The 11,911-nt window shown below is 38.9% G+C and overlaps 1 protein-coding gene across 1 annotated transcript in view; it reads left to right on the plus strand.

Moving 5' to 3' along the window:
- The window catches only part of GPC5 (glypican 5), a gene marked incomplete at its 3' end in the record, with an annotated part of 835,169 nt that extends 823,496 nt beyond the window's left edge, over positions 1–11,673 (plus strand). The window contains exon 8 of the mRNA XM_068984785.1: positions 11,453–11,673. Coding sequence (XP_068840886.1) covers positions 11,453–11,673 — 221 coding nt within the window. The remainder of the gene's footprint in view (positions 1–11,452) is intronic.
- Positions 11,674–11,911: the final 238 nt, after the last annotated feature.

Raw genomic sequence — 11,911 nt, forward strand, 5'->3', positions numbered from 1 at the left:
CCCTGTCCATCACCAACTCCCAGAGCTTACTCAAACTCATGTCCATCGAGTTGGTGATGCCACAAAACCATCTCATCCTCTGTCGTCCCCTTCTCCTCCCACCTTCAATCTTTCCCAGCATCATGGTCTTTTCAAATGAGTCAGTTCTTCACATCAGGTGGCCAAAGTATTGGAGTTTCAGCTTCATCATCAGTCCTTCCAATGAATATTCAGAACTCATTTCCTTTAGGATTGACTGGTTTGATCTCCTTGCAGTCCATGAATGAATGTATTAAATTTATTTATATATATATATTATGAAGATTTTAGATGTTTTTAAATGAAACCCAAAGAATCAGTTGACCAGGAGAACACAACTAATAGATGTTCTAGTCAGTTGGGAACTCAGATACCCTTCACTCATTCCCAAGCTTGATGCCTATTATATACTGTATCCCATTGTTTCTTTGAAATGTGAGCTTGTATTAACAGAGTTTTGAGGGAGGCAAATGGTGAAAATAAACTTAAGATGGGTCTTATCAAGTCAGTTGATTAAGTTAGAATAAAAGGATACCCTACATAAAGCAAGATGTGTGATAATAACTTGAATGAAACATTTGGGGAATAGTGAATAAGGAGACTAAATATATAGATTAGAAGATTTACACTGAAAATCAAGGGGTAGAAATAAGGGTGTCAAGTTTTATTTGTGAAAGATGAGGGTGTTGAGAGCTAAATATGGAGAATAAGTTAAGAAATTTGAGTTTTTTCTTCAATACCATAGATATTTAACATATCAGATATTGTGCTGTAGAAAAGGCCAGGAGATGAGTAATCCAAAAGAATAGAGGAATTCAAAGCTAATAGTCTGAGTATATTATAGAATTAATTTATAAAGAGGTTGACTTTCCCAATTATAACTTCCTTAGAACTATATTGTAATGATTCTATTCAAACTTTGAGGGCAGTGGAGGAAGGTAACTCAGGAATGTACTAATTGCTCAGACTCAAGCTGATAACCTTACTATATTAGTCCAGTAATATAGATCAGTTATTTTCAAAAGACTGTTTAACATACTCCATTTTAAAAATAATAATTAAAATTAACCCCACTTGTAAACTGACAAGTCATTGTTTTATTAATAAAAAATGAATTTCTAAATTCTAAATTTGAGTATTTACTTATAAAGTCATCTGACAGTGTAATGAGTCAGTTTAAATCAACACAACATTTTAAAATTAGTAGTACCAATGTTTTATTTAACATATGTTTTTATTAATAAATAAACAAGTAATTTGAGGGGCTTTGCTGTATTTAAGAAAGTTCTGATTACCATGAACAATTGCAAATGTAAACAATTGAACACCTACCTTTGCAACTTCAGGATACTTATTATCAAAATAAAGATAGCAGAAAAAACTATCACTTCAACTATAGGGTACATCCTTGGAAATAGCAGTTAATGACTCACCAATGTATACATGTTTATTTCATGATACATGAGTGTACTTTGTTTTTATTACAATTTTAATGTAGATAACTTTGGTTTATTGAACAGAGTAGAATTGATAGAGTACAGGCAGATACCAACTTTTTCTTGATCACCATTCCCCATTAAACATTCTTTCTGAATGTGTTTTTTTCTCTTAGACTTTCCAGACACATTTAGATAATAAAGAAGTAGAATTTTACTTTAGCATTAAAATTCTAGTGCAGCCTAAAAATAATGCCGGGCTAGCTTGGTAATCAAACTGTGACTCAGTATAAGCCTCTCCTTTTCCTCCTCTGAGCCTGACCCAACCGGTGTAGACTAGGAGAATGAAGTCACTTTCTTTTTCTTCTTAATCCCATCCACCAGCTCTCCTACTCTTAGCACATATTATAGGTCTTCCCAGATTTGGATCAGAAACCTAAGGAGAGGTAGGTATCAGCTGGGGCAGTGTTTGCTGGCTCCACAGAATCCATTGCTTAGAGAGTTTTTATTCTACATGGAAACTTCTCAAACATTTCCAAAGGGAGATTTCTGTCTCCTAACTCAATGGACATGAGTTTGAGCAAGGTCTGGGAGTTGGTGATGGACAGAGAAGCCTGGCGTGCTGCAGTCCATGAGGTCCCAAGGAGTTGGACATGACTGAACAGCTGAACTGAACTGATCTAAGCATTGCTACTTTCTGGGGGCCTAATATGGCTGCCTTGGCTTCTGATGAGATACCTTATACTTCAGAAGTTTAAGAAAGATCCCTAAGAGAGATCTCTTTTAGGAAGACCCGAAGCAAATCCTCCCTTCTGCAGGATCCACATCTAATTTTGAAAAAGAAACACATGGTTTTGCCTTTCACTGTTGTAAGTGCAGTCAGTTTCCAATTAGTCCATGTTACCTTTTCCAGGTAGACTGAATAATCTACTTACTCTGTCATCCAGCCTGGTAGCCACTAGCTACATGCTGCTGAGCAGCTCAAATATATTAATGTATGTGCTCAGTTATTCAGTCATGCCCTTCACTTTGTGACCCAAGGGACTGTAGCCCACTAGGCTCCTCTGTCCATGGGGATTCTCCAGGCAAGAGTACTGGAGAGGGTTGCCATGTCCTCCTCCAGGGGATTTTCCAAACCCAGGGAACGAACCCAGGTCTCCCTCATTGCAGGCAGATTCTTCACTGTCTGAGCCACCAGGAAACCCAAGAAAACTGGAGTGGATAGCCTTTCCCTTCTGCCCAGCTGAGCTACCAGGGAAACCTCAAAGTATTAATCAGTTCAGTTCAGTCACTCAGTAGTGTCAGACTCTTTGTGACCCCATGGACGGCAGCACTCCAGGCTTCCCTGTCCATCACCAACTCCCAGAGCTGGCTCAAACTCATATCCATTGAGTCAGTGATGCCATCCAACTGCCTTATCCTCTGTCGTCCCCTTCTCCTCCTGCCTTCAATCTTTCCCAGCATCAGGATCTTTTCCAATGAGTCAGTTCTTTGCATCAGGTGGCCAAAATATTGGAGTTTCAGCTTCAGCATCAGTCCTTCCAATGAATATTCAGGATTGATTTCCTTTGGGAATGACAGGTTTGATCTTGCAGTCCAAGGGACTCTCAAGAGTCTTCTCCAACACCACAGTTCAAAAGCATCAATTCTTCAGCACTAAATTTTCTTTATACTCCAACTCTCACATCCATACATGACTACTGGTAAAACCATAGCTTTGACTAGATGGAACTAAGTTGGCAAAGTAATGTCTCTGCTTTTTAATATGCTGTCTAGTTTGGTCATGATTCTCTTGTGGCTCAACTAGTAAAAAATCCACCTACAATGCAGGAGACCTGGATTCGATCTCTGGGTTGGGAAGATACCCTGGAGAAGGGAAAGGCTAACCCACTCCAGTATTCTGGCCTGGAGAATTCCATGGACTGTATGGTCCATTAAGTCGCAAAATGTCGGACATGATTGAGTGACTTTCACTATGTACCATAGGTTGTTCTTCCAAGGAGCAAGTGTCTTTTAATTTCATGGCTGTAGTCACCATCTGCAGTGATTTTGGAGCCCAAGAAAATAAAGTCTGCCACTGTTTCCACTTTTTCCCCATCTATTTGCCATGAAGTGATGGGACCACATGCCATGATCTTCGTTTTCTGAATGCTGAGCTTTAAGCCAACTTTTTCACTCTCCTCTTTCACTTTCATCAAGAGTCTCTTTAGTTCTTCTTCACTTTCTGTGATAAGGATGGTGTCATCTGCCTATCTGAGGTGACTGATATTTCTCCTGGCAATCTTGATTCCAGCTTGTGCTTCATCCATTCCAGCATTTCACATATAGTACTCTGCATATAAGTTAAATAAGCAAGGTGACAACATACAACCTTGATATACTCCTTTCCCAATTTGGAACCAGTCTGTTGTTCCATGTCCAGTTCTAACTGTTGCTTCCTGACCTGCATACAGGTTTCTCAGGGGGCAGCTCAGGTGGTCTGGTATTCCCATCTCTCTCAGAATTTTCCCCTGTTTGTTGTGATCCACACAGTCAATCACAGCATAGTCAAAGCTTTAGCCTAGTTAATGCAGCAAAAATAGATGTTTTTGCTGAAATTCTCTTGATTTTTCTTTTATCCAGCAGATGTTGGCAATTTGGTCTCAGATTCCTCTGCCTTTTCTAAGTCCAGCTTGAACATCTGAAAGTTCTTGGTTCACATGCTGTTGAAGCCTAGCTTGGAAAATTTTGCACATTACTTTGCTAGTGTGTGAGATGAGTGTAATTGTGCAGTAGTTTGGACATTTCTTGGCACTGCTTTTCTTTGGGTTTGGAATGAAAACTGATCTTTTTCAGTCCTAGGGCCACTGCTGAGTTTTCCACATTTGCTGGCATATTGAGCGCAGCACTTTCACAGCATCATCTTTTAGGATTTGAAATAGCTCAGCTGGAATTCCATCACCTCCACTAGCTTTGTTCATAGTGATGTGTCCTAAGGCCTAAAATGTATTAATAGCTAGTCTAAAATGAGATTGGCTTCCCTTGTGGCTCAGCTGGTAAAGAATCTGCCTGTAATGCAGGAGACCTGGGTTTGATCCCTGGGTTGGGAAGATCCCCTGGGGAAGGAAAAGGCTACCCCCTCCAGTATTCTGGCCTCAAGAATTCCATGGAATTCATGGTAGCCTATCCCTTCTCCAGGGGATCTTCCTGAACCAGAAATCAAACCTGGGTCTCCTGAATTGCAGGCAGATTCTTTACCAGCTGATCTACCAGGGAAGCCCTCCAGTACCACAAGACATATTAATAAGTGACTCTAAATTCATGGGGTCTCAAAGAGTCAGACAGGACTGAGAAACTTTCACTTTCAGTTTCCAAAATGAGATAAGTCTATGAGTATAAAATACACACCTGGTTGTTTAAATTTGGAATGAATAAAATCATATAAAATATGTGATTAATAGTTATTACTTAATAAATATGAATATTTTAAATGTATGGGATAAAAATATATTTCCAAACATTTCATCTGTTTTTAAAATTACTAAAAAATTTATAATATCATCATGGTTTGACATTATATTTCTATTGGACAGTGCCACTCTATCCTATAGACTTTTTACAAGTCAGTAAAACACTAACTCCTGTATCCCTCAATTTTGGGAAAGATTGAGGGCAAGAGAAGAAGGGGCAACAGAGAATGAGATGGTTGGATGACATCACTAATTCAATGGGTATGAATCTGAGCAAACTCTGGAAGATAGTGAAGGACAGGGAATCCTGGCGTGCTGCAGTCCATGGGGTCGCAAAGAGTCAGACACGACTAAGTGACTGAAGAACAACAATGTCCCTCAAGCTCTGTGCTCTATAAGTTGACCTGTTACCATACATTTGGCCTATTGTCTCAGTTGTTAAAGCACGGACAAGTAACTCTCCCCCAAACATCCTTCCTCTTAGCCTTGACTCAGATTTAGAGTCACTTATTAATATGTCTTGTGGTACTTGAGGGCTTCCCTGGTAGATCAGCTGGTAAAGAATCTGCCTGCAATTCAGGAGACCCAGGTTTGATTTCTGGTTCAGGAAGATCCCCTGGAGAAGGGATAGGCTACCCACCCCAATGTTCTTGGGGTCGCAATGAATCAGACAGGACTGAGTGACTAAGCACACACGCACCCACATGGGAAATGAAAGCACTTCATGAAGGGAAGTGCGAGGGTTTGATGCACCTGTTCTTGGACCTGGTACCTCTACCAAATACCCACCATAGGGTCTACTTTTACATGGATAAATAGATAGCTTTAACTGAATCTCAAACTGTTAGGGAACCCCTTGAAGAAAGAGAGTTCCCTGGAAGAGAATGTAGGGACCATCACAGTAGGTCATTGACATTCAGGACTGACAGTTCCCTAACTGTGATCTGAAACTTGGAGACCAAAAATGCACCACACTAATAGCATTCCACTCTGTGAAAACATGTAGGGCATTCTCCTGACCTGGGTTGTGTTCCAGACTGCCCTCCCTAAAATCAGACATATCCCTTACCTTCTCTGGACATCACCTCAGTTTAGTTAAGTTCAGTCACTCCGTTGTGTCCGACACTTTGTGACCCCGTGAGCCACAGCACACCAGACCTCCCTGTGCATCACCAACTCCCGGAGGCCACCCAAACCCATGTTTATTGAGTCAGTGATGCCATCCAACCATCTCATCCTCTGCCTTCCCCTTCTCATCCTGCCCTCAATCTTTCCCAGCATCAGGGTCTTTTCCATGAGTCAGCCCTGCACATCAGGTGTCCAAAGTATTGGAGTTTCAGCTTCAACATCAGTCTTTCCAATGAACACCCAGGACTGATCTCCTCTAGGATGGACTGATTGGATCTTCTTGCAGTCTAGGGGACTCTCAAGAGTCTTCTCCAACACCACAGTTCAAAAGCATCAATTCTTCGACACTCAGCTTTCTTCACAGTCCAACTCTCATATCCATACATGACTACTGGAAAAACCATAGCCTTGACTAGACTGACCTTTGTTGGCAAAGTAATGTCTCTGCTTTTTAATATGCTGTCTAGGTTGGTCATAACTTTGCTTCCAAGGAGTAAGGGTCTTTTAATTTCAGGCTGAAATCATGATCTGCAGTGATTTTGGAGCCCAGAAAAATAAAGTCAACCATTGTGTCCACCGTTTCCCCATCTATTTACCATGAAGTGATGGGACCATCACCTACTTCTCTATAAAATGAAAAGATAGTCTTTAGAACATTTTTTAAACATCTCATAAATTTATTCACTTTTCATCCTCTATAAATTTTCTTTACATACTTTTCACTTTTCTATTAATTGTATTTTTTGTTTTTATTAGTTTCTATAATTTACATCATATTTTGTATGCTATTTATTTTGTGAGCTATATGATTTGATTATATTTACTCCTAATCAGAGGCATATCTCTTTACCATCTTAAAAGAAATTTGGTTGTATTTTGAAGCATCAACTTTTAAGTTAGTTTAAATTTATTAATCATTTCCTCCATGACATGTATTTTAATCACATTTAAGAAATCTTGGTTACTCTGGTGTCATAAAAATGTCCTTCTATATTTTAAGTTTTTCCTAAAAATGATTTTTACAACTTAATTTTTCAACTAATCAGAATAAATGTATTTCACTGTTATTAAATAAATTGTACTATTTTTCCTTTTTTCATATTGATATTAATGGTCTCAGAACCACTCATTAATTTATCCATACTTTTCTTTCAGACTTATAGTTTTTAATTGTTATGTTTTAGTCCATATAGGTTTATGTCTTTCTTTAGCTTAATCATTGAACTTCATACCAATATAATACTTATTTAATTACTGCATTTGAAAAGAACTTATATGTAATAGAGTTCATCCTCTATTTTTGTTTTTTTTTTAATACTGTTTGAAGTTTGGGGTAACATGTATAAATTTTAAGACCAAAATATGTGGAAACGCTGTCAGAGGTTTTGTTTTTGTTTTTTTTTTACTTTATTTTACTTTACAATACTGTATTGGTTTTGCCATACATTGACATGAATCCGCCATGGGTGTATACGAGCTCCCAATCCTGAATCCCCCTCCCGCCTCCCACCCCATATCATCTCTCTGGATCATCCCCGTGCACCAGCCCCAGGCATCCTGTATCTTGTATTGAACATAGACTGGCGCTTCGTTTCTTACATGATAGTATACATGTTTCAGTGCCATTCTCCCAAATCATCCCACCCTCTCCCTCTTCCTCATGGTCCAAAAGTCCGTTCTATACATCTGTGTCTCTTTTGCTGTCTCACATACAGGGTCATCATTACCATCTTTCTAAATTCCATATATGTGTCAGTATACTGTATTGGTGTTTTTCTTTCTGGCTTACTTCACTCTATATAATCAGCTCCAGTTTCATCTATCTCATTAGAACTGATTCAAATTTATTCTTTCTAATGGCTGAGTAATACTCCATTGTGTATATGTACCACAGCTTTCTTATCCATTCATCTGCTGATGGACATCTAGGCTGTTTCCATGTCCTGGCTATTATAAACAGTGCTGCGATGAACATTGGGGTACATGTGTCTCTTTCAATTCTGGTTTCCTTGGTGTGTATGCCCAGCAGTGGGATTGCTGGGTCATAAGGCAGTTCTATTTGAAATTTTTTAAGAAATCTCCACACTGTTTTCCACAGTGGTTGTACTAGTTTGCATTCCCACCAACAGTGTAAGAGGGTTCCCTTTTCTCCACATCCTCTCCAGAATTTATTGCTTGTAGACTTTTGGATTGCAGCCATTCTGACTGGTGTGAAATGGAACCTCATTGTGGTTTTGATTTGCATTTCTCTAATAATGAGTGATGTTGAGCATCTTTTCATGTGTTTGTTAGCCATCCATATGTCTTCTTTGGAGAAATGCCTATTTAGTTCTTTGGTCCATTTTTTGATTGGGTCGTTTATTTTTCTGGAGTTGAGCTGCATAAGTTGCTTGTATATTTTTGAGATTAGTTGTTTGTCAGTTGCTTCATTTGCTATTGTTTTCTCCCATTCCGAAGGCTGTCTTTTCACCTTACTTATAGTTTCCTTTGTTGTGCAGAAGTTTTTAATTTTAATTAGATCCCATTTGTTTATTTTTGCTTTTATTTCCAGTATTCTGGGAGGTGGATCATAGAGGATCCTGCTATGATTTATGTCGGAGAGTGTTTTGCCTAAGACAGAAATATAGATCAATGGAACAAAATAGAAAGCCCAGAGATAAATCCACACACCTATGGACACCTTATCTTCGACAAAGGAGGCAAGAATATACAATGGAGTAAAGACAATCTCTTTAACAAGTGGTGCTGGAAAACTGGTCAACCACTTGTAAAAGAATGAAACTAGATCACTTTCTAACACCACACACAAAAATAAACTCAAAATGAATTAAAGATCTAAACGTAAGACCAGAAATTGTCAGAGCTTTTGTATTATAATTATTTGTACAGCAACTGAGGAGTCATATGATGTTTATAATATTAATTCCCCCAAGCATATATATGGTCTTATTTTTTCACTTACTTAGGTCTAACTTTATGGTTTCAGTGGAGCAGTATGATGTTTTTCCTATATATCAGAGACATACTATACTATTCATTTTAGATCCCTAATGATTTTAGTCACTATGATAATATGATACATTCTGGTTAATTTCCTCATATATATTATTCAGTTTACTAATTTTTTCTTTGACTCTATCTTGATATGATATTTTAATCCAGCTACTGATTCTATTAATATAAATCATATTACAGTTTAAAAATAATTTACAAAAGTTCAACCTTGATCAACCTTAGAAAAGGCAGAGGAACCAGAGATCAAATTGCCAACATCCTCTGGATCATCAGGAAAGCAAGAGAGTTCCAGAAAAACATTTGTTTCTGCTTTATTGACTATGCCAAAGCCTTTGACTGTGTGGATCACAATAAATTATGGATAATTCTGAGAGAGATGGGAATACCAGACCACCTGACCTGCCCCTTGAGAAACCTGTATGAAGGGCAGGAAGCAACAATTAGAACTCGACATGGAACAACAGACTGGTTCCAAACAGGAAAGAATAATTCTCTAGAACCCAGAACACAGAATTTTTTTTGATTTTTCTATGGGCTACTGAGATTTTTCAAAGACCTTTGCAAGTGCAACCCCTTGAGGACCGTAGCTTTTTGAAATGTTCCCATTTTCCTCATCCTGCTTCCTCCTCAGATCTAAGGCTTTAGCTTCTGTCTTAGTATTCAAACTGAGCACTAAAGTAACCAAGAATAATCTTCCACACATATCCTCAACACCCAGGGGAGCCTCAGTGATAGATTAGACATTTGTTGTCCTAAATTTAAATCCCTTTTTTAGGAAGCCTAAGGATTTTTTTTTGTTGAAAATTTAAAGTAACTTTCTATTTTATTTTTACTCAATATATCTAGTTATATTTAATGGGAGAGCTTTGAAATTATATCAGGCTATAATATGAGGGTGTCTGTGATTTCCAAGATGCTTTCCAATTCTAAAAGTTTGGGTCTCTGTTTATTCTTTTCCTGGTAATTAATATGAAACTGCACACATAAAAATTTTAATGCAATAAAACAAAAGCCACCAGAAGTAAACAGAGAAATTTACAAAGTCAAATCTGTTAATGCACCAGGCAAGGGAACATACAACAGTGAGGAAATTCACTGAGTAAGAACTATTGCTAATCAAGGATTTCTAAATGCTTAGCTGTGTACCCATTGCAAATGCAGGAGATATTGGTGGTTATTACTGCCATTCTCATGGGTCAAGCAGGATGCATCTGGCAGGATGAGGAAGAGACCTGTGTCTCTCAACCTTGAAGTTTGCTCCTGTAAATTCACCAATGAAGATACAGTTATTGTTAGAGACCTGGACTCAAGTCACCAGCTTTTTTTCATGTCACTCCAAAAGTTATTTGAGAACAAGCTTTCTGTACTCAAAGTCAGTTCAGTTCAGTTCAGTTCAGTCGCTCAGTTGTGTCTGACTCTCTGCGACCCGATGGACTGCAGCACACCAGGCCTCCCTGTCCATCACCAACTCCCAGAGTTTACACAAACTCATGTCCTTTGAGTCGGTGCTCCATCCAACATCTCATCCTCTGTCATCGCCTTCCTCTTCTGCCATCAATCTTTCCCAGAATCGGGGTCTTTCCAAATGGGTCAGCTCTTCCCATCGGGTGGCCAAAGTATTGGAGTTTCAGCTTCAACATCAGTCCTTCCAATGAACACCCAGGATTGATCTCCTTTAGGATGGACTGGTTGGATCTCCTTGCAGTCCAAGGGACTCTCAAGATTCTCCTCCAACACTACAGTTGAAAAGCATCAATTCTTCAGCGCTCAGCTTTCTTTATATATATATATATATACGTAAATTTATTTATTTTAATTGGAGGTTAATTACTTTACAATATTGTGTTGGTTTTGCCATACATCAGCATGAATCCGCCACAGGTATACAAGTGTTCTCCATCCTGAACCCTCCTCCCTCCTCCCTCCCGGTACCATCCCTCTGGGTTGTCTCAGTGTACCAGCCCCAAGCATCATGCAATGAACCTGGACTGGCTTTATATTCCAACTCTCGCATCCATGCATAACTACTGGAAAAACCATTGCCTTGACTAGACAGACCTTTGTTGGCAAAGTAATGTCTCTGCTTTTTAATATGCTGTCTAGGTTGGTTATATCTTTTCTTCCAAGGAGTAAGCATCTTTTAATTTCATGGCTTCAGTCACCATCTACTTAAAGTCAGTTGCTTTAAACATTTATGAAGTGTTAACACTGTATTTAGAAACATTCAGTTCAGTTCAGTTCAGTCGCTCAGTTGTGTCTGACTCTTTGCAACCCCATGAACTGCAGCACACCAGGCCTCCCTGTCCATCACCAACTCCCTGAGTTTACCCAAACTCACATCCATCACATCGGTGATGCCATCCTACCATCTCATCCTCTATTGCCCACTTCTCCTCCTGCCCTCAATCTTTCCCAGAATCAGAGTCTTTTCAAATGAGTTAGCTCTTCACATCATGTGGCCAAAGTATTGGAGTTTCAGCTTCAACATCAGTCCTTCCAATGAACACCCAGGACTGATCTCCTTTAGAATGGACTGGTTGGATCTCCTTGCAGTCCAAGGGACTCTCAAGAGTCTTCTCCAACACCACAGTTCAAAAGCATCAATTCTTCGGTGTTCAGCTTTCTTTATACTCCAACTCTCGCATCCATACATAATTACTGGAAAAACCATAGCCTTGACTAGACAGATCTTTGTTGGCAAAGTAATGTCTCTGCTTTTTAATATGCTGTCTAGGTTGGCCATAACTTTCCTTCCAAGCAGTAAGCATCTTTTAATTTCATGGCTGCAATCACCATCTGCAGTGATTTTGGAGCATCCCAAAATAAAGAAACATTAATGTGAATGAAATTGAACTTAATGTTGAA

Source organism: Capricornis sumatraensis, chromosome 12 (assembly GCF_032405125.1).
Source record: "Capricornis sumatraensis isolate serow.1 chromosome 12, serow.2, whole genome shotgun sequence".
NCBI lineage: Eukaryota > Metazoa > Chordata > Mammalia > Artiodactyla > Bovidae > Capricornis > Capricornis sumatraensis.